The following is a 23819-nucleotide window of genomic DNA, read 5'->3' on the forward strand; positions in this document are numbered from 1 at the left end:
AATGTGTTACTCAAAAAGTTATCACTTAACTATTAGAGTCGTTCAAAAATACTGACAATAAATTAACTCACACCTACCGTCACGTCACGTTGAAGCATTAAATTATAATAATTAGTATTTAACATAATCGGAAATATTAGTTTCAGGTGGTGATTCTTACCAGCTTTCTTTTTTTCAAAGCAGTCATAATAAGAAAAACTCAAAATTTAGTTACCGAATAACTAATTTAAAAAATTGTGATTATAATATGTAATGTTTCACTTTTGAAGTCTACTTATAATTAGTGTTATATCCATATGTACCATACATTAAAACAGTTTTTTTTAAATATTTAATGTTAAGGCTAACACAGGATATAATGTCACTGTCAGATATCATGACATTTGACAACATCTTGTTTTGACATTTTAGAAAACTGAAGAACTGTTTTGGAAAAGAAACCGAAAGGCGACAACATTTATTAAATTTAACGATTCCGCAATAATTTAATTTAAAACATTTTATAGTCAAGAGGCGCTTAAAGAAATGAATGGCCTTTTAAGATTTTGTTTTTAAATTATATTTGTTTGTTTTCACTGTATAATTGGCGTTATTATAATAATACAAAATGTCAGCTTTATTAACAGCAGATTGGTTTCATCTAGATTCCTATTACAGGTTTGTAATGAGATTATTTTCAACGTTCGCTTATTTTCTGCTTTAGTTTCCAAAAAATAAATCAATAAATTTAGATGGGATTTCTTAAACTTTTCTCTCCTATTTCTAATGTCAGCTTCATTTTCTGTTTTAGACTATTTCGTTCATTTTAAAATATCAATATTATAGCTCATACAAACACTATAAGTGATGTGTATTTATTATAGGAAATTTGATTTGTATAACATGGTATGGTCAATGGACGAAGGCCTTGGCAACATGATTGTTAGTGGAGCACAGTATGGAGGTCCTATTGCTGTTGTTAGAGACAGAAAACAGTTTGTAAGGATTGTGACGACAGCTAAGCCCGTCATCACTATATATAACTGTGTTGGGAACATTATATCAAAGATTCTGGTAAATACATTTTACTTACCCAAATGAATCAAACTTAAATATGAACATCAAAAATATCTTAATAATAATGAGAATAGTTTTAAATACTAATTTGAGGATAAAAATATTTAAAATTTTGCATAAACAATATTTTTATTTTGATGTGAGAATATTAAAGATAATCTGTATATGGTTTTGCACAAAATCATCATACAATAGCTTTGAAAAAAAAAATGAATTTAATTATTGATTAAAGTATAAATACACTGGTAATGATTTAAAATAAAGGCTAAAGTTATAAAAACTATTTATAATAACATATTTTGTTTCTAAATAGCAGTATATAAATTTTATTCATGTTCCAGTGGAACAATGGAGTTTTAATACACATGGGCTGGTCGGACGGTGAACAGCTTCTATGTATTCAAGAGAGTGGTGATGTTTTGATATATGATATGTTTGGGGCATACCAAAAGACATTCAGTTTAGGGCAAGAAGTTAGAGATACAAAGGTGAGTACATTAACTTATACTAGAAGTTAACAAATAATCTTCTGTAGAAGAAAAACTATAACAAACACATGTTATGTAGTTATATCATTGACATATAAATATATTTACTTGAAAAATTAATTCTATAAACAAGAATGTAAGTTGGAAATGAATTACAGTTAGTCATCCCATGGTGTTGGTGAATGTAAGAAAGGTTTCCCTTTATTACACACATATATATATTAAATTTAATATGTACATTAAAATGGTTTTTGTATAATTATTAATTGAATATTTTTTTTTATCGCACATTAAAAAAAATATAGATGTCCTCTTTGATTGTGACTACGAAATCATATTATCCTAAGGTTGTGGGAACTGAAATGGAAATGCAATAATATAACAAAAACCATTTTATTTACATTTGCTGTGATCACACAAAAATTTTGTTAACATTTCTGAGGAATGAATATAGTTATTGAATAAAAATTAACTGCCAGAAATGACAATTAATTCTCATAGGTATTTTTGACCATTTCCTATTGAACCTTAATTCATCAACTCAATGACATCTTCAACTACGAATAAACATCACTTTATTATTTCTGTTAAAATAGATTATATATAATTATCATTTGTCAATACATTCTAGTACATAAATTTTTTTGCTCCAGGTCTGTAAAGCCCAATTATTTTCAAATCCCCACGGTAAAGGCCTCGCTGTCATAACAACAACAAACCGGATATTCTTATTGAGTAATGTATCTGAACCTAAAATAAGAACAGTGCCTGAAATACCTAGTGAGTATACAATTAATTTATCCTTATATACTATATAATATATAGATAAAAACCTATTTTAACGTAGTATCCAATAAAACTTTATTAAATTCGTTATATACATGTCGGAGTAGGGTCCAAACAGTGTTTTTTTTTTTTAAAAAGTGACGTCAGGGTCTCAGACTCTTGAAGGTAACCTCGTAAACGATTTAACGAACACCTTACTTTGAAGAGGTCCGTACCCTGTAATCTGTACTGACGCCTCTATTTATACCAACCAACACTGATTGTTGTGACTACACTTGCACAGGTGGCTCCGCAGTTGGTTATGCGGGTGACACCTGATAATTTCAACTACCCTCAATTATTAGCTATGCAAATCATAAGAATCTATATATATATATATATATATAGATATATATATTGTGCTAAATAATCAAGACTGAACGACAGAAGTAAATATAAAAAAGTTATCCGCCTACATTATATTTGAAACCATATTATTATTTATCAATACCTTCAAGTATAAATAATTCATAACTATTACAGTGGAAAAATATGTTTGATTATATTTATTATGTACCAACTAATAAATACATTATTTTATAGGAGCGAATGAACCGATCAGCTGTTGGTGTGTCATCAGTTCTGATCCACGAGTAACACCAAATATTGCTGTACTCGTATGTAGGGATAAGGAAGTATATAGATGTCAGCTCGGTGAATCCAGACCTATACTTATGGTAGGGCTTGTAGTTATTGTATTATATATATATATATATATATATATTATTTATTTGGCTTATCTCTTTTATCATATTTAGAGTAATAATTTTTATATTTTGTGGCTTTTTATTTTGAATAGTGTCATTTCCAGTTACTGTGTATGTAAATACTTAAAGATAAAAAAAAAAGTGTTGGTAAAATATATATTGAAAAAAATAACATTGGTACTAAAATATGTATCTATATTTATTTTATAAACCTTAATTTGTTAAAACTAAAGTGACAAATAAATCACATTTAAATCATCCAATTTTCATATATTATATTCTAATAAGGTTATCGGTCAGAATAACTCCAATATTGTGGTTGAGCCCTTATTTGTAAATATTAAGCTAGATATTAAGACATATCCAAGAATGAAACCGCGAGTCACAACTAAAATTAAAGTATTTCTCTATGTTCCAGCGACCGGATATAACAAATGCCTTCACCCTAATTCTAACAATAGTGCCATCAGATAACGGTCGTCATGTAGCACTGTTCACTGACTCTGGTTTCCTTTGGCTCGGATCATCAGACTTCAAGAGTAAATACTGTGAGATTGACACAGAGTATATAAAACAACCCAAAGAGTTGCTATGGTGAGTGTAATAGAATTTTTTGTCCGTTTGGGACATAATTATACCTAAATTAATTTTGATTACATCCCACAAGATAATTTAAAAAGTTATAAATATATATATATATATTTATATATGTATTATAAAAAGTAATGTGATACGAGCTTTAAAAATATTGTTATAATATATACCTATTACAATACAACCTTTACAGGTGTGGATCCCAAGCAGTGATAGCACATTGGGATGACACAATGTGTATATACGGCCTTAATGGGACATCCGTGAAGTACCCCTACGACGGACCCTTCCACCTCATACAAGAAAGTGACTGTGTGAGAGTTATATCGGAAATGACACACGAGTTGATACAAAAAGTACCAGTAGTAGTGGAAAAGATATTCAGGATCAATAGCACAGCGCCTGGATCGTATTTGGTTGAAGCTTCGAAACAATTCCAGGTATTCATTATATACAGACTATATAATATTATATAATATATTAACATATTGTGCTAAATTTTCAAGCGACTTCGGTCGCGTGAATTTCTGATCTCAAAAGAAAATGTTGAAACGAGAGTTATGGTAACAAATATATGTCGGGCGTGATCTTGCGAGATCTACATATAGTTTCGGATGTCAATTCTTTCGTTTTTTATATGTATGTACTAAATCCTATCCGGACGTCAGAGCTACATCACTGTTCAGTTTCGATAGGAATAATAATGAAGTAATTCAAATTAATATCGTTTGTTTTAAAAAAAATGCAAATAGTAGAAAGTACTGTAACACAAATACCTACCGCATTAGTGAGTATCGATAAAGCCTATTTTAATGTAAATTTTACATTTACTGAAATTAATCACACCAAAATTTATAAAGTACATTCTAACTGCTAAATTTAACTATCTGCTTGCCAACGTCCATACCACGTTGAATACACCGGTTCTCGTCCGATCACCGAAGTTAAGCAACGTCGGGCGCGGTCAGTACTTGGATGGGTGACCGCCTGGGAACACCGCGTGATGTTGGATTTTTATTTAATTTTTTAAAAAGCAATATTATATTATAGCGATGATATGAAGCATTCAAAGCAAAACTTTTTAATTAACGCTAAAAAAATTAGTCTTTTTTTTTTTAACCTACTTAAATATATAGAGGAAATAGTATAAGTTATTACGTTTCGTTAGTCTTTGTAAAACGTATAAATATTTTTTTAAATATTTAATAGCTTTCACCCTAAAGTCCACAGTGTTATTGAAAGCATGATGGAATAACTATTATATCCTGAGACTTGTTTTATTACAGTTTTAAAGATTTTTAGAGTCCGTGTTAATTGGTCACATTATTATGGATTATTATATGTCCTGACATAAAACAAATGTATAAAAATCTTCACCACAGTCATGATAAGTTTCTCTTGCTACAAATTACTACAGATTAGAAAAAATTTAATTCAATTTTTATATGTGGCAACATTTAATATATTCATCACTAAGTAATTAAAAATTAAATAGCGTCGCAGTCACCGCGCCGATGAGTACATTCGTCTGGTGAAGCCAGATCTTGCCGCTGCGGTTCAAGACTGTATAGACGCGTCAACCTTCGAATTCGACCCTGATGTCCAGAAAATGTTAATTCGAGCGGCACAGTTCGGTAAAGGCTTCATCAGCGATCCGCTTCTGACGGAGCATTACGTGGATACATGTCGTTGGCTGAGAGTGCTAAATGCTCTACGAGGGGTTAGAGTGGGGATACCCTTGACTTACTTGCAGTATCCTTTTTTATCCGACTACCCGCCAATAGACTTGTTTTTGTGACATACGCCAATGTCGTGATCTCTCTATATTACATAATATATTCGATTTTGCCGTGGTGTAATAAAATGTCAACCATTTATAAATGTAATATCGTCTACATATTTGCTAAAGTTGAACACATTTTTATCTTTTAATTACGTAATCTGTTATTAAATGTGAAAAAAATAATAGAGAATGAAATAAGTTAATGAAAAAATATTTGTGGAAAATCCGTCTAAGGAATACTAATTAAATCCTTAACTAAGGACCAGAGCCCAACATCTTGGGAAACATATTCTATTAGATAGATTAATATGGCGCCGACTGCACTGTCTCGCTGAACATATAGCGTCGTATCTGCAACTTAAAGACGGACAAACAAGGGTGTTATCACACTGGGCCTGTTATAAGGTAAACATTTTGCAATCTGAAATTCTCATATCATATGTATGCGAATAAACCCTAATTTAATATCAGGTAACTCAACCCCACTTGGACAACGAGAGTGCTGCGAGGGAAATAGGAGAGAAATTGAAAAATATCCCTGGCATATCCTATTCAACCATAGCTATGAAAGCTGCTGAGAAAGGTCGAAAAGCGTTAGCCATTAAAGTGAGTATTTATATAGGGTAAGCTAATAAGAAGTGTGATTTTCCAAAACAGCCTTAATCTGTACAAAAAAATCGTACAATTGGTGAAAGTCCTGTATATACAAGTATTTAATAAGCAATGTCTTATCCATGAAATACGTTCTTATCCCAGATCTTAGAGTACGAGACCCGCAGCTCTCTCCAGGTGCCCTTATTAGTGTCACTGGGCGAAGGTTCCTCCGCTCTCATGAAGGCAACCGCCAGCGGTAACACTGACCTCGTTTACACCGTCCTTCTACATCTCAAAGAAAAGATGGGCAAACACGAGTTTGAGGTGGGTCTGTTCAGCCAAATCATTCAATAATACATTTAATATTGATTATTACACAGCCATGCGCACACACACAAAATGAAAATATGAATTATATGAGCTCACTCTTGCATGTTTCTCAATACATATTGAGGTCTCATCTCAACTCATCCCTATCATAAGGTATAGTCAATTAATCATCATCGCGACCCCCAAAGAGGTCATCTCCTGGTCAGTTGGCAATAAATGTCGATTGAGACGTAACATGTGTTATATAAAATATATATAATATATTTTCCAGCTGACGATAGTGAACTTCAAACTGGCTCATTCTCTGTACATAAAGTACTGCGCGAGTCACAACAGAGAGGCTCTGCGGAAGGTTTACGTGCAGGAGGACGATTTCCACGGACAGGCGACCACACACGTCAGGGACGCCATCGAACAGAGCAATCCCGGAAGTGTAGAGGCATCCCTGATATCCGCCCGGGAATGTTACAGGAAGGGCAGGAACGATCTCGGTAGGTGTGGGCCAACGTCACAACACATGACAAAAAATATTATAATGACTCTCAAGATGTTATTCCTTGACTGAAGTAAAATACGTACTTATTGTATCGTAACGGCCTTTTTATGTAATTTTTCGATACCTGATAGGTTTTATTGAAAATGTTTATTGTTATGGCACACAGTGCGATGAGATGGAGAGCTCGTAATAAGATGGAATAAGTAGCTATATTTATTAACAATATTAATTTTGTTTCGGACAGCTTGAGAAAAAATATTATTTCAGTCAGTCAGCCGGTATATGAGTAGAACAAATTGTGAGAGTAAATTTAATTAATTAAATATATTTAATTTTGTATTTTTTTTAATTCCGATTTGATTCAATCTGACATCGATTCAGAATGATTTTAGAATAGATTCCAGGTTTCTGTATGTGCAAGAGCATTTCGCCATTTTAACGTAACAAATACTTATGAATTACGGCTTCTTAAATTTTGCAATGACCCAACTTTTCATAGCTAGCACAACTGTGAGAGAGTGAGTCATGATAAATAAGTCTATAGGCATCAATTACATATTTTTTCCTGAAACTAAATAAATATCGATTAATTCTTCGATAATTTTCTTTCAAAATCCTATTTCTTTTGTTCAGGGGTTTCGATATGCGAAGAAGCTCGCAAGCTCTGCAAGCAGCAATCGAGTCTGCAAGAGACGTATGGAGAGAGTTTTGTTGGGCTCTCACTTCACGACACCGTGAAGAAACTTCTAGAACAGGGGGAAATAAAATTGGCTGATAAACTGAGATCCGAATACAGGATGCCGGATAAAAGGTGATTTATACGCAAACTAATATTAATATTATTAATTACATAACTTTAAATATTATCTCGATGCGTCTTAATATAAGTGCGGGAAATATTTTTAATCTTCACCCTTAATACGTGTTCGTATCATCATACTAGGTACCGATAGTTTCGAGTTGTCCAATAATTTTTCATACACCTGACAGTATCAAAATATGCATATTAATGATAAATTAGAAATTGTATATACTTTATTTGAAACACAAACTCACAGTAAGGAAACCGTTGTAAAATATAAGGCCTAAAATCAATACACGCACTTTAGAAAAAGCATAAATTCTATACCTGAAGTATTTATATTCTAACAACCAAAAAAAAATGTTAGCGAAACATTAAGAAAAAATCTTATAATATATCGTTACATCTGTTGTCAATATTCACCAGGTACTGGTGGCTGAGAATATTAGTGATGGCGGATAACTATAAATGGGACGATTTAGAAAAGTTCTCCAAATCCAAGAAATCACCGTGCGGCTATGAACCGTTCGTGGACGCTTGTCTCAAGTACGGGAAGAACGACGAGGCACTGAAATATCTATCGAAGTGCCGGGACGACATCAAAGTCAAATATTACGTCAAGGCCGAGTGAGTGGTCGTAACCAAATAAGGAATAAAAGTCGTAAAAAGTTTTGATTTTCATACCATATCTTACACTTTAAATAACTGCCTATAGAGATACCTAGTTCTTTTTAATACACTTTTAAGCGTATTTTCATTATGAGCTTACATTAAAATATATCTTAATAATATAAGAAAATGTAAATATTCCAGGTTCTATGAAGAAGCAGCTCAAGTAGCATTCGAACAAAAGGACGAGAGCGCGCTTTTGTTCGTACAAAATAAATGTCCAGTGAGGGAGTCGACCAAACACGCAAAGATAATGGCACTGCTCGAACAGCTTGCTGATAAGAAATAATTATCATACACATACATACATAATAACGAGTTATCAATTAAATTTATTTTATGATAGTTATCAATAACCTGATATTATTATTTGCAAGTTCACATCAATTGACACTACAAAGTGAACACCATGTATATAAGTTTAAAGCAAATGTTGGTTCTCAGTTTGTGCATTTCACAAATATGTATATTAAAATTTGCTCATATATTGCTTCGTGTAATCTTAATAGCAGCCTGTAGTTTTTAATTCCTCTATGTGATGTAAACGTATTTAATAAAATAATGTTATATGACAACCTTTTTTGTTATTAAATGTACCTACCTACATGGAACATAAATAAAATAAAAAATATAATTTAGGAAATAAAATGGATAATACAAATTTAAGAAATTTTAAAAAACTGAAATAGCAGATTTATACAGACAAAAACTCAAACAAAATATTTGTAAAAACCTAATCACTTGGTTGTATGAACAAAATACGAAGCATATACCGGGTTAGTTTATTCGTTATTATTAACATAAGCCAGTAAGAATAGTTTATAAAATGTAAGCTAGTGTTTGTACGTTCAGAGGTATATACATATAACTTTTTTTACACTGAACAGCGGATTTCTTGTATACCAAATATTTTTATTAATAAAAAAATATAATTTGCTGCCTTTTTGTAGCGTCAGTGCAAAGTACGTTAAGAACCATTACAAAGTTCAAAACATTATTGTAATCACTAAATTTTATTGCAATTCTTTCTCAGGTGAACATTAAATCTACGAATTACTTTTAGCTAATTAATTTTAAGGCTCTAATTTTGAGCACATCGTGTATTTAAATCATCCTTTTCTACATTCAGAATAACTTTATATACAATCTATTCAGAATTATATCTACAATAAATTTTTGCATACAACGCCATCTAGTAGCGTAAATATAAAGTAATTGGATACACGTGTTTTAAACATACGTGAAATAAAACTATACTATGGCGTGATTGCATATTGGCTTTATTATTAATTTGTAACGACACATTACATGCGTTGTCGCAATCATTAAACACCGAACGAATGGGGTCTTACGCTACTTTACAAAATCGGTACAAAAAATTATATTCACACATATATATATTTTTAACTTTGAATAAAAACATAAAACATCGCGAATCATTAAAGCGGATAATTTAAAACATTCAATATATTATAGTCATAAATGTATGGAAATCGCACATCTCGGATAAAACGCTTAAATAATGTGATAGTATAGATGATATCTATAAAGGACAATAAGTTTCACAACCTCGTATGAACATATAAATATATAGGACAATTATATCTTTACATAGGAAATCTCTGATAATGTCATCAAATCCACCTCAGAAACCTTTACAATATCATTAAAAATTGGTCTTTCTCTAATTGACTGAATGTCAATACTTTTTCTAAACCTTCAAAGACTTGCGACCATCAAAGCTTCGAACTGCTATCCTGATATAAAATCAATCACCAGTAAAAAAAAAAAACTCGTTGTGCCTTAAGTATGGAGCACACAAATTTACTGAAATCCAGACATTTCCATCAACAATTCATCTCATTAAGATTCTAAAAAAGAGGTTTAACTAAATCTATCGACCTCCTTGGTGATTAAAATAAAAAAATAATAATTTAAAGTCTCACAATATATATATAAGTCAACAATTCAAAACTACCTCCTCAGCTGCCTGTTATTATTTTTTTAGTAAATTAAACAAGAAATACTGAGCACTCTCATGTCTTTATACGGTTAACGAATAAATTAAATAAACATACATTTGACGTATAACAAAATTATTGCCGTTGCAAAAACACAAGCAATAAGTTTCAACATTCCAAAGATCAGTCTTTATTAACTAAAAAAAAAAAAAAACACCGATATGAGAATTCCGTTTAAATCCTTTAGAAATCTTTGAAATTCATTCAGGATGAAGTGAAAGCTTGTTATTATACATCATTCAATATTAATATTTGTCTAAACCAGCCAACTATATAACGGGTGAAAGAACTTAAGAAAATGTATACCTTCTAATATTTTGATATTCGAACATTTTCCTAAATTAAAAAAAATAAATAAAGACTAAACACGTTTTGGTAAAGACAAAAACATGTTAATATATTAAGTATGGAAAAAAAAAGACGAATAACTTTCTGTCTTTGGCTTAAGCGAAGGTTTTCCCACGAGTAATATCACTAAAGCGCCCCCTTGGACGCTAAACTAGACCAATTTTATAGAGTTACACTCCTACATCCCTTGTTTTAAGCACCATTTTCGATATATAACAGTAATTTCGGTTACCAAGGTCCAAAACGTCAAGGCAAGACATTGCTTAACAACAATTAAATCATATCCAACGTTCGCATTGAACCGGTCACTAAATAAAAAGGCACAAACATCTGAAATATAGGATTATTTTTTTTAAATATTTAAATTTAAAAAAAAAAAAAGTATTCACGTAAAAATTCCTCCGCCTCTCACATACACATCAAAATAAGCTATTAAAAAGCATACCTCTTACATAAAAAAGAGAATTTAAATCAGCCTTAAGTGCTATTTTATTATAAGTATACGCTTACAAGCATTTTTTTTTTTTACATTTTCTATAATATTATCACATTTACGAGTATATTTAATATCCTATCGGATCCTTAACAGCGAATGCTATTTTTGTATTTTCCTTTTTTTTTTTTCACCTTAAATACAAAAATCCTACATCTATAAGGATAATGTAAGCTAATACATTAAGTACAGATGAGAATGGCACGATCTACATACATACCTTAGCAGTTAGCGGAGTATTGAGGAAAAAAAAACAACTATTACCCTGTCTATAATCAAAAGAAGCAGGGAAATGACGAAATAAAATTGCAATAAATACGACAAATCCTATGGATCACCTAATCTAGCGATTTATATCACTTTGGTAACAAAATAACATAAAAATCACAGCAAACAATTCTAACTAAAACAAAAATAATAAAAAAAAAACAAAACAATGACTTCTGAGAAAATTAACTATGCGAAGGTGCAAAAGAAGCAGACTGAAAAACACCTCCAATTTTCATATAGGAACTGGTTCGTTTAGCCTCTACGGTCGCTGGCTTGTGTTATGCTGGACACGTCATAAGATTCTTGGGTGACCGTGACTTTAGGTGACCTCTCCTTAAATTTGTCCGAATTAGGAGCTAACAGAACCGAATGCCGGAGGGATTGCGCCTGGTTGGCGCTGATGATGCTGAATTGGGTGAGATTATGTTTGGGAATAAATGGGAGGTCTTTGGGTTTTATGGTGTCGTAGATACGGACTAGTTTGGTATCAATGTTATCCATATGCCGGGCCGGAGAGGCCGTCACCACCAGGCCTGGAAGACTCGGGACCTTATGCGGCCGGTTCTCGATGTGATGAGTTATCGAGTGACTTTTAAGGCCTTGCGCCGTTTTGTAGCTTTTGCCGCATTGGCATTTGTAGGCCTTTTTTACCCTGGAACATTAATATTACTTATATACGAAAAATACACACATGTACTTAACCGTTAAAATTTACTTTATCTACCACAAAACCCCCAAATTAATACCATCGATGTAAATATACGTATTCAATACTATAACACGATTATATAGAGTCTAAAAATTTTAACTAATATCTTCTTAACCATTCAATACAAGCACTACGCTACAGGTAGGTAAAGCACCAAAGTTTTTACCCATTTCTTCCAAAAATATTCCTGAGCGGTCAGACGCTTCTTAAGAGACGGCACTGCCTTTTGTTTATACAGATTTGGTGCCGGCATTACTCGATATTTTCTATTACAGATCGTCGATTAAAAATTACGAAAACAATATGATCTAAAGATTAACAGTTAATTTACTTCAATTACTATAAAAATATATAATTATGTAGATATAATTTTAAAAATAAAAAAAATTCAATTAATTCGAAATACAAAGCAACCGTTTTCATATTATTTATATTAACTTTGCAATAAAACAAACTACCTACTCTAAATATTTTTCTCAAAAAATAATAATTGAGAAGTTTTATTTCCGTTTTATTCCGCGTACGTTCGTTTAATTAACACAAATAATGCCCAGTTTGAATAGACATTTAAGGTTAAATTAATTCGCACAAAGCTCAAAGTTGGCATTAACGTTGGGAACACTATCACAGGCAATTTGTCAAAAATCTCCTTCGAACCGAAGTGTGCAAAAATATTTATTAGAGATCAAATGTGGTAAAAATTGTTTTTTTTACATTTTCCAGGTAAAAGGTAAGCTTTATCATAAAAATAGGTGAGAAAAAATACTAAAAAAAAACGGATACAATTGGCTCGTTTACCTCCAACCTCTGCTTCTGTTCATCAACGTATGTTTCAAATATGTCTCACCTATTATAATGGTAACACTTTCCGTTTAGCAGGAAAATATTTAAAAAAAAACTGATTTTTTTCAACATTTGACATTGAACATATATTTTTCGGATCAATGGGTATTTTTTGACAAAATGAGATCTGAGATTTTCGCGAGTTTCATTCATTTAAATGAAACTAATATATTTCGGATATACTACGCGGATTATATTATTTAAAAAAATAACTACATAATCCCGACGTTTAAAAAAACTACATAATCCCGATGACGACGAGATGTCTGCCCGTGATCACGGTTGCTGAAAAGTAACCGAAACGTCGGGATTATGTAGTTTTTTTTTTAAATAATAAAATCCGCGTAGTATATCCGAAATATATTAGTTTCATTTAAATGAATGAAACTCGCGAAAATCTTAGCTCATTATGTGAACCAGTACCGACTGGAAATCGCAAACAAAATACGCCGGTTTTAACTTAGTTTTTTTTAAATATGATAATGTTACCTACCGTGCTAAGATTTAAATTTAAAATTAAGAACTTACACTTCAACGTCAATATTATTAGTTTGTACTATCAAACTATATGCAGACTTTCTCCTGTATTTTATTCATAAAAATTCACAAATGCTACTTTAATATAAGTATTATATATTTATTATATATTGCCTAACTAACTGTTTAAGTTTACGACGCAATCTCGCGGTAAAACTACAGTCAACTGTCAAGTAATAAAATAACGTAAAATCCATTCACACAGATTATAAAAACGATAGAATAATTTTTAATCTATACTCACTTCCCGTCCTTCTTGTGTCCGTTCTTCGAGTGGTATTTTATACCGTTGACGTTCTTATATCTTTTCTTACAACCTGGAACGGGACATGCGAACGGTTTCTCTTGAGCAGCCGGACCTAGCGCGCCAGACGACGCGCTCGCGTTCATTCTACACAACAATATGTTATGTACCAACCTACCAATGTTACCAATCAAAGGAATCATGCTATTTACCAACCTAACGATATTAATTAAAAGTAATAATGTTCAATGAAAATTAATTACTAGTACAAAAAAAACGAAATCAAATCTACCAAATGGTGTCGTCTATGTGCATTTAGTTGTAGAAGGTTAACTCTTTGAAATCACTGGTCTAAATTTTCCATTAAATCCGCTTACAGTGACTTAATGAATTTTTAGAAAAGCTCATTAAAATTCCTATGATATAAAAATATATTTAAAATTAATTATTTTAGTATTAATTTTACTAATATTATATGTACTAATATACATATGTATGGAACTTTGTGCTCTTTAATGCAAAAACTACTATCAGTTTTTGATAAATCTTTACAGCAATATAGTTTAGGCATCATAAGAAGACATAGTCTTTAATTAAACCCGAAATTCGATTTAGTTGTCACAGGATTGAAACATACAGGTGTTTTGTGAATGACGTCACAGTTATATGGTCATAGATGTCGCCGTTGGTTAATAAAATTGGGTATTGTTTTACCACACTATATATTTCTCTCATTCTTATTTCAGAGTCCAAGCGAACAAAGCCTCATTCAGATACTAATTCAACATAAATATCACATATCTTAATTAATGATCCTAGATAATTTTTACTGGTAGGATATACAACACTTGTCTTAGGCATATTAGACATAATTACTTCATATATAAAACCAACTCACTTGACACCATATCGAAGTATGAACTCTGAGCTATACTCCTCCACGGTGGTCCAGGAGTCATTGCTGTCCTCCGATGGACTCATCATCTCATCCTCATCAACCTCGCTTCCTGAAATTATTTGATAAGTATTGTTATTGTAAAACCCATCATTATTGAAAACATTAACCACTGTTAAAATGACAAACCGATGTTAGCTTAAATTAGACGATTTTCAAGATATAAAAATATAAAACAAAATAAGAAATTTATTTACGAAACCAATCACAATGAATGAAAGGTCAAATGGTTTAATGTATCAACTGTTGAAAGTCGTGGTGTAACAAAATAAAAGTTAAATTATAAAGTCAAAATGAATGGCCACTTACAATCAAGAGGTTAGTACAGAATAATCGCTTCTATAACTAAATATATGTATATTGAAATCCAAGAATGTTTTTTGGTAAATTGTTAAATGATAATTTAAATGTTCTTGTGAATATAAGAAGGTTTTCTTCTCCATGCAATACGTTTTACAAAAACCCAAGAAACACAAAACTGTTGGCAGATTTGCTTTTGATTTTGTATTTACATAGCTTTAAAAAAAAACTTTGAAACCATAAAAAATTCAACGTACATTACTTTTAAGATCTAATAGCAATAACCTGTGGGTGTACTGCTTCGAACGGACGGTGTTTTTGGAGCGGAAACTAAACGGCGGCGAACGTCGGCTGTCGGCATGTTTTGAATCTCCCGTCTCGACGCTTCGGTGAAAAATTTCAATACGTAACTAAGGGGTATGCATGCTGGCTGAGAGGCTTCTTTTTGTTCAATGACTGCGGGATCATAGTCTGTAAAAATATAAATTGATTGCAATAATTAATTTATTACTAGGTTGCCACTTCCGTTTAAATCAGCTGATCAATGTTTACACTATAAAGAATAATGGTTAGTATTGTATACTAACAAATGATTAACATTAATTTGGTACAAGGTTAAGATATATTAATAAATTAAATAACCTATTTATTGAATTTTTCCCGCATTTGTTCTTAAATGATACATATATATATAGCTTGTACTCCAATGTTGACAACTTAAGAATATTGATAAGACGTATAAGGGAGGGTCACGGTAATTTTTAAGGAACAAAAATCACCAATATCCGCTTACTGAATGCAAATATTTCATTACTTACCGATGTGGACGTCTTCAATATGTTCAATTAAATCCGCTAATCGTGGAAATGTTATGCCACAGCCATTAAATTTACAGATGTTTATCATGAAGACGGCCATGTCGAATGGAGGATAATGTACTAGTCAAATGTAACACTATAGTCCCGGAAAACTGTAATATTATGATTTTGAAAAAACCTAGATTAAGGTTTATATTTTAATTTAAAAATTAAAAATAAATTTATATTTGAAAATAAATCGCATAATGATGTCAATATCTTTCGTTCAACAAATATTAAAATTTAAAAGTAGGTTAAACATATGTCAGTCGCGCAGCCCGATCAATAGTTGGCTACTTAAAGCGGAACTGGCGCAATATGCGCAAAGCAACCAATAGAGGATCGCGATTTTTAGTCTGTGAGTCTCGTCCACTTAGATATTGAACATTCCAAAGGCCGGTCTCCTCCTTCTCGGTGTTCTTTGGTAAGTTTCGTAGAATTGTGATCAAATTAATCGTGAAAAAGTGCTGAAATCATAATAAGAAACTTCATAATAAGTGGCTAAATTTCTACTAAATAGCATATAGTGCGCGCCGGTGCTAATATTTTATAGTGATATATCGTAAGTTTAGAAGACGAAATATAAAACGGAAGATAGGTTGCCGATTCGGCCATTTTCCGCCGCCTCCTAGCTTAATTATATTTGTGACAAGTATAGCTATTCTCGCTGTTTAATTCAGTGTTCAGTGATATCCTGTGAGGATATATTTCAAAATTGCAGTTGAACTTAAGCCTCTATCTCACTTCGTTACGTAGCCCTGTCAATTACGTAACGCTCTGCGGTCAAACTGTCAAGTCCCGTATATTCTATAGCACTAGCAAGTAGCCGCTTCCTATTATATATCTAGCAATCGTTCTTTCCAGTTGTCGATCGCCGCCCTTAAATAAATCAAAATGCTGTACGCCGCCAGATTGATCGCCCCTGCAGCCAGGTCTGCTGTAAGTACTCCAGAATACAAGAATACTATTCCTATATACAAATTCATTTCAATTTAATATTTTTTTTCATAATTTTAATTCATAGAATGACTTTGAACTTGGTCTTATTAAAATTTAATAACTGTAATCTATAATACTATATAAAACTTGACTCACTTAAAAGCTTACTACTGCAAGTTTTTAACATGTACACAGGCATTTATATTTTAATATACCAAAATCACTGAAAACTGTTTCATAACTTGTATTGATTGTGGGTTATATAACATTTCAAATCAGGTGTTAATTATTTCTATCTCTTTTATAGCAATAATAATAAACTACTTAACGCTAGTCATCGAAATTTAAAAGATTAAATGCCATTTTAATTTAAAAAAAAAAAATATTTTAATTTTCTAATACATAGTTCACTCAATTTTATCAATGCTTAACTTGGACCACATATGTAACATTTCTTATTAGAAGTTTTTACTTTTTGAATATTGATTTGCAATCCTTACATAATGAATCAACCCTGATAAATCACTGATTATGGATTATTTTACAGCTCTTCAGCAACACAGCCCTTGTTAGGCCACTGGCAGCTCTGCCACAAGCGCAGATTGTCCCCGCCCCAGTTTCCCAGCTGTCTGCTGTGCGTTCTTTCCAGACCACAGCGGTCACTAAGGACATTGACTCCGCCGCCAAGTTCATTGGTGCCGGAGCTGCCACAGTTGGAGTGGCTGGATCTGGTATGTATTTGTTGTAATAATTTGCTTGTGGCTTTGACTCAGTCTGCATGCTATCCGTCTGAATGTTACCACAATTATTTTTTTTACTAAAAATTCTAATAATCTGTAGAATTAAAATAATTTAATGAATTGAAAAACACCACTTAAAATTGTGGGTTTTGGGGCTTTCAGTTTATGTTTCATCCGGCTTTGATATTTCTGCATCTGATTAATATTAATCTTAAAATTTTATATATTGAAGTTATATCGAAATAGTGAAATACACACCCCCATGAAAAGGGGTGTAGGCAACTTGATTGCATAACATGAACATTATTGATTTGTCCTTACTTCCTTGGTCAATCAACTTTTACAGATATCAACTTAATTGTTTGTTTAATGGGTTAATACTATAAAAGAAAATAATGTAAAAAATTGTAATTCAATTTAAAGTTACCCCTTATTTATATAATATCTCAATTTACATAAGTTTCAGTTATGTAATTTATAAAGTTAGCTTCCTTGTATTTCCTATAAAGTTTCAAAAAGCCATAATTTTTGTGATCATGCTTATGCAACCTATAACCTGCAGGTATCGGAATTGGTGTGGTGTTTGGATGTTTAATCATTGGCTATGCTCGTAACCCATCATTGAAGCAGCAGATTTTTTCCTATGCTATCTTGGGATTTGCGCTCTCGGAAGCCATGGGACTTTTCTGTTTGATGATTGCTTTCTTAATGCTTTTTGCCCTTTAGAAACATTTAAGTTTTTTTTCTTAATTTATATTTGTATTGTACAGTGTATAATAACCTGATAACTTTGAGGATTTATGTATAGTATCCATGATGTGTTTAACCGTTATATTGCATGATAAGAGCCAGTGAAGGTGAGATTTTGCAAATTAAGTCCTTTGTATTAGATGTTACATAATTTGTGTAGGCTAGAGTAGTTTGTCTAAATGACTATCTTAGATACCTTGTGCATCTGCAAACATTAATTTAGTTGTGTTAAGTAAATTTAGTTTGCTTTTAATGTAAATTTTTTTGCCAAACTTATATCTAGTATATTTTTCCAGGTGCTGGTATTGGGACAGTTTTTGGTTCCCTCATCATCGGCTATGCTAGAAACCCATCTCTCAAGCAACAGCTGTTCTCATATGCCATCTTGGGTTTCGCCCTGTCCGAGGCCATGGGACTGTTTTGTCTTATGATGGCCTTCCTGTTGCTCTTTGCTTTCTAAGCTAATTATTTTAAGAACACTACTACTGCCATCCTACATGAGGTTTCTTATCTATCTGGAGTGGACGGCCATGGAATCGAATGTGTGAAACCTCCCTTTTAGTGGTGCGAGAACTATGTGTTAAGTGTTACACTCACCAGTGCATCATGAATGCAGTTTATTTAATAATTATGTAGTATAAAAATCTGCAAATAAAATGTTGTACCTAAATATTCAATTATTCCTATACCTTATATATGTAGAAAGTTCAAATCATGTTATTTATGCCTAGCTTTCCGGTATCTGTCTGAGGTCGGTGATAAATGATAATAATAGCCGCATGAAGGTGGCATGTAGAATTGTTATCGACTTTGCTGTTTGGGATTGCCGTCTGTATTGTACATTTTTAGGGAGATTAAATGATACAAACCGATATCTAGCTTATTCGATTTGTTCCTTACCATATATAACATTCATAAAATGCAAATATTTAGATTTAAAAAAAACCGACATACTAGAAGCATTAATACTTACAATTTTCAACAGAATCCTGACTTATGGATATAGTTTTGATTAAATGAATAATCACGCTAAGCAACTTTGCTTTAATAATATTATGTAAGTGATTGAATAACTCCACAAGGGATAGTCAATAATATTTTCCTAATTAAACCAAAAAATATTATATAGGAAAATGCAGATGTTGAGAAGACAAGTAAAACATTTTTCCCTTATGGTTTAAAATACTTTTATAGATGAAAATAAATTTTGCTATAAAAATTATCAAGGCAAAACATCTTTTCAATTTAAATAAGTGCCAAATCAGTTCATACATTTCGGGCTGGCGAAGTTTTTAAACATTTTTCAACAACTTTAAATCGAAATATCCCTTTATTTTCTATTAATAAAATAAATAACTAAGATATAGACAATACAGCTGAGTTTAATATCTTCCTTACCAGGTTTTTAATCTATGAAATTATATTTTCATGGTGGAATAAAATTGATTATTTACGACATGGGCGAAATATTAAAAAAATATTGACCAAACTCATTTTATATGACGTTTTGTCAATAAGTCAGACATAATGTTCATGGTTCTCAAATATAAGATAAAAAAATACTTTGTACAAAATGAGAACTGAACAGTTTACAAAATTCTAATCAGTCTTATTCCTTAAAAAGTAACCCGGACTATAATTTTTCATAGCAAGTTTGGTTTTAATCTAAGGATATAATAAGTTAGGATGTAATATTTTGAAAAACTATCAAATGAACTATACATATTGTTTGGAATTTTAATTCAAGTCTTAACTCACATTGTTTCAATGTTAGAAATATACCTAATTATGGAAAATATTATTTAGAGGTCACCAGAAGAATAAAAATACGTTATTTGTAAAAAGTATATTTAAATATATATAGATGTTTATATATATTTGCAATAAGTGTTAAAATAAAGTTGTTGCGACTGCGATTGCAGGTGTCAGGTACAGATAACTACACTATTAACTAGATTTTCGTGGTAAATTATAAATGACAAGCTGACGTTTGACGGCAGTCGACACTTTCATACAATTTTTCCCTCGAGCTCAATTACTGCAGAGTGAACGAATGATTACTTTAAGAATTTGTTCATTATTAATTATAACAACTGCTAAATTTATTTTGACAAAATTAAACAATGTGATAAAATTAGTTCTTCAATCCTTATTATGCTAACAGTAACCTAGAATAAACATTTATAAAAAGACATATAAAAAGCAAACGTTTATGTCGTATGCGTTATTAGTAGTTGGAAATTTGAAATGGAGTAGGTTTTTTTAGAAACGTATAAAGTGTTACACGTTTCATTCTGTTCACTTCAGCTTGTGAGTGAGAGATTTCGAAAAAGTACACCAACATATTAAATACTTTACATACAAACATAATCTTTAAACTTTCAGCTTTTCTGTTTTCGTTCTTGTTCCCTTCCATACCATGTAAAGACCTCCTCATTCTTATGGTCCACAAACACAGGAAATAAGAACTGCCTATGTTTGTGGAACATGGGAACGAAGTGGGTCATATTCTTCTTGGCATGTTCTTCTTAAGCCCGGATGAGGTTCTTCTCGAAGTTAAGTCATATTTCAGTCGGCGTGGAGTCATCACTTAACTCCGGTCACCCTCTTGGAACCGCTTCTGAATTATTTTCATTCCATGTGTAGACCACCTCATACTTATGGTCCACAAACACAGGTAATGGAAATGCCTATGTTTGTGGAACATGGGAACGAAGTAGGTCCAGGAATGTACGTTCCTTGTCCTTACTTTGATTCGAATACCTAGCTATATCTTATATAACATAATTCGAGAATAAATGCGTCTTATATTGAATTGTTTCAATAAGCACACAGATGCAGTAAAAGGAATAATAATTGTAAAGAAAACCGAAACAATGTAACCAAAAAATTATTGAAAAGTTGTTGCCTCGATCAATTGTTCTTTCGAAAAAGTACACCAACATATTAAATAGTTTACATACAAACATAATCTTTAAACTTTCAGCTTTTCTGTTTTCGTTCTTGTTCCCTTCCATACCATGTAAAGACCTCCTCATTCTTATGGTCCACAAACACAGGAAATAAGAACTGCCTATGTTTGTGGAACATGGGAACGAAGTGGGTCATATTCTTCTTGGAATGTTCTTCTTAAGCCCGGATGAGGTTCTTCTCGAAGTTAAGTCATATTTCAGTCGGCGTGGAGTCATCACTTGACTCCGGTCACCCTCTTGGAACCGCTTCTGAATTATTTTCATTCCATGTGTAGACCACCTCATACTTATGGTCCACAAACACAGGTAATGGAAATGCCTATGTTTGTGGAACATGGGAACGAAGTAGGTCCCGGAATGTACTACGTTCCTTGTCCTTACTTTGATTCGAATACCTAGCTATATCTTATAAAACATAATTCGAGAATAAATGCGTCTTATATTGAATTGTTTCAATAAGCACACAGATGCAGTAAAAGGAATAATAATTGTAAAGAAAACCGAAACAATGTAACCAAAAAAAATATTGAAAAGTTGTTGCCTCGATCAATTGTTCTTTCGAAAAAGTACACCAACATATTAAATACTTTACATACAAACATAATCTTTAAACTTTCAGCTTTTCTGTTTTCGTTCTTGTTCCCTTCCATACCATGTAAAGACCTCCTCATTCTTATGGTCCACAAACACAGGAAATAAGAACTGCCTATGTTTGTGGAACATGGGAACGAAGTGGGTCATATTCTTCTTGGAATGTTCTTCTTAAACCCGGATGAGGTTCTTCTCGAAGTTAAGTCATATTTCAGTCGGCGTGGAGTCATCACTTGACTCCGGTCACCCTCTTGGAACCGCTTCTGAATTATTTTCATTCCATGTGTAGACCACCTCATACTTATGGTCCACAAACACAGGTAATGGAAATGCCTATGTTTGTGGAACATGGGAACGAAGTAGGTCCCGGAATGTACTACGTTCCTTGTCCTTACTTTGATTCGAATACCTAGCTATATCTTATAAAACATAATTCGAGAATAAATGCGTCTTATATTGAATTGTTTCAATAAGCACACAGATGCTGTAAAAGGAATCATAATTGTAAAGAAAACCGAAACAATGTAACCAAAAAAATATTGAAAAGTTGTTGCCTCGATCAATTGTTCTTTCGAAAAAGTACACCAACATATTAAATACTTTACATACAAACATAATCTTTAAACTTTCAGCTTTTCTGTTTTCGTTCTTGTTCCCTTCCATACCATGTAAAGACCTCCTCATTCTTATGGTCCACAAACACAGGAAATAAGAACTGCCTATGTTTGTGGAACATGGGAACGAAGTGGGTCATATTCTTCTTGGAATGTTCTTCTTAAACCCGGATGAGGTTCTTCTCGAAGTTAAGTCATATTTCAGTCGGCGTGGAGTCATCACTTGACTCCGGTCACCCTCTTGGAACCGCTTCTGAATTATTTTCATTCCATGTGTAGACCACCTCATACTTATGGTCCACAAACACAGGTAATGGAAATGCCTATGTTTGTGGAACATGGGAACGAAGTAGGTCCCGGAATGTACTACGTTCCTTGTCCTTACTTTGATTCGAATACCTAGCTATATCTTATAAAACATAATTCGAGAACAAATGCGTCTTATATTGAATTGTTTCAATAAGCACACAGATGCTGTAAAAGGAATCATAATTGTAAAGAAAACCGAAACAATGTAACCAAAAAAATATTGAAAAGTTGTTGCCTCGATCAATTGTTCTTTCGAAAAAGTACACCAACATATTAAATACTTTACATACAAACATAATCTTTAAACTTTCAGCTTTTCTGTTTTCGTTCTTGTTCCCTTCCATACCATGTAAAGACCTCCTCATTCTTATGGTCCACAAACACAGGAAATAAGAACTGCCTATGTTTGTGGAACATGGGAACGAAGTGGGTCATATTCTTCTTGGAATGTTCTTCTTAAACCCGGATGAGGTTCTTCTCGAAGTTAAGTCATATTTCAGTCGGCGTGGAGTCATCACTTGACTCCGGTCACCCTCTTGGAACCGCTTCTGAATTATTTTCATTCCATGTGTAGACCACCTCATACTTATGGTCCACAAACACAGGTAATGGAAATGCCTATGTTTGTGGAACATGGGAACGAAGTAGGTCCCGGAATGTACTACGTTCCTTGTCCTTACTTTGATTCGAATACCTAGCTATATCTTATAAAACATAATTCGAGAACAAATGCGTCTTATATTGAATTGTTTCAATAAGCACACAGATGCTGTAAAAGGAATCATAATTGTAAAGAAAACCGAAACAATGTAACCAAAAAAATATTGAAAAGTTGTTGCCTCGATCAATTGTTCTTTCGAAAAAGTACACCAACATATTAAATACTTTACATACAAACATAATCTTTAAACTTTCAGCTTTTCTGTTTTCGTTCTTGTTCCCTTCCATACCATGTAAAGACCTCCTCATTCTTATGGTCCACA

General features: G+C 32.3%; 3 protein-coding genes and 1 non-coding gene across 5 annotated transcripts; 3 read left to right on the forward strand and 1 right to left on the reverse strand.

Annotated features, from left to right (window-relative positions):
- The first annotated feature begins 416 nt into the window (after positions 1–416).
- On the forward strand, positions 417–8919 carry LOC116769061 (vacuolar protein sorting-associated protein 16 homolog). The gene is made up of 15 exons (XM_061529135.1): positions 417–657; positions 864–1053; positions 1398–1544; positions 2198–2324; positions 2913–3046; positions 3495–3670; positions 3864–4110; positions 5166–5422; positions 5720–5858; positions 5925–6059; positions 6210–6371; positions 6649–6868; positions 7507–7684; positions 8102–8302; positions 8489–8919. The coding sequence occupies exons 1-15, from the start codon at positions 608–610 to the stop codon at positions 8631–8633; spliced, it is 2508 nt and encodes an 835-aa protein (XP_061385119.1). The 5' UTR covers positions 417–607; the 3' UTR covers positions 8634–8919.
- On the forward strand, positions 4564–4682 carry LOC116769353 (5S ribosomal RNA). Its single transcript, XR_004353457.2, has one exon. It is a non-coding gene; the product is annotated as a 5S ribosomal RNA (ribosomal RNA).
- A 684-nt stretch (positions 8920–9603) lies between the features above and the next one.
- Positions 9604–16023, reverse strand: LOC116768926 (juxtaposed with another zinc finger protein 1). Its single transcript, XM_032659826.2, has 5 exons — positions 15883–16023; positions 15350–15535; positions 14708–14816; positions 13810–13956; positions 9604–12128 (listed from the first exon to the last, which is right to left on the reverse strand). Exons 1-5 carry the CDS (start codon positions 15980–15982, stop codon positions 11729–11731), a joined length of 942 nt encoding a protein of 313 aa, XP_032515717.1. The 5' UTR covers positions 15983–16023; the 3' UTR covers positions 9604–11728.
- A 172-nt stretch (positions 16024–16195) lies between these two features.
- LOC116768927 (ATP synthase lipid-binding protein, mitochondrial) lies at positions 16196–19222 on the forward strand. 2 transcript variants are annotated; one of them, XM_032659827.2, is made up of 4 exons: positions 16196–16345; positions 16786–16860; positions 17408–17591; positions 18647–19222. In XM_032659827.2, exons 2-4 carry the CDS (start codon positions 16816–16818, stop codon positions 18808–18810), a joined length of 393 nt encoding a protein of 130 aa, XP_032515718.1. In that variant the 5' UTR covers positions 16196–16345; positions 16786–16815; the 3' UTR covers positions 18811–19222. The 2 variants fall into 2 exon arrangements, with proteins under 2 accessions (XP_032515718.1, XP_061383888.1); XM_061527904.1 differs by lacking the exon at positions 16196–16345 and adding an exon at positions 16360–16483.
- The last annotated feature ends 4597 nt before the right edge of the window (positions 19223–23819 follow it).

Source organism: Danaus plexippus, chromosome 5 (genome assembly GCF_018135715.1).
Source record: "Danaus plexippus chromosome 5, MEX_DaPlex, whole genome shotgun sequence".
In the NCBI taxonomy this organism is placed as follows: Eukaryota; Metazoa; Arthropoda; class Insecta; order Lepidoptera; family Nymphalidae; genus Danaus; species Danaus plexippus.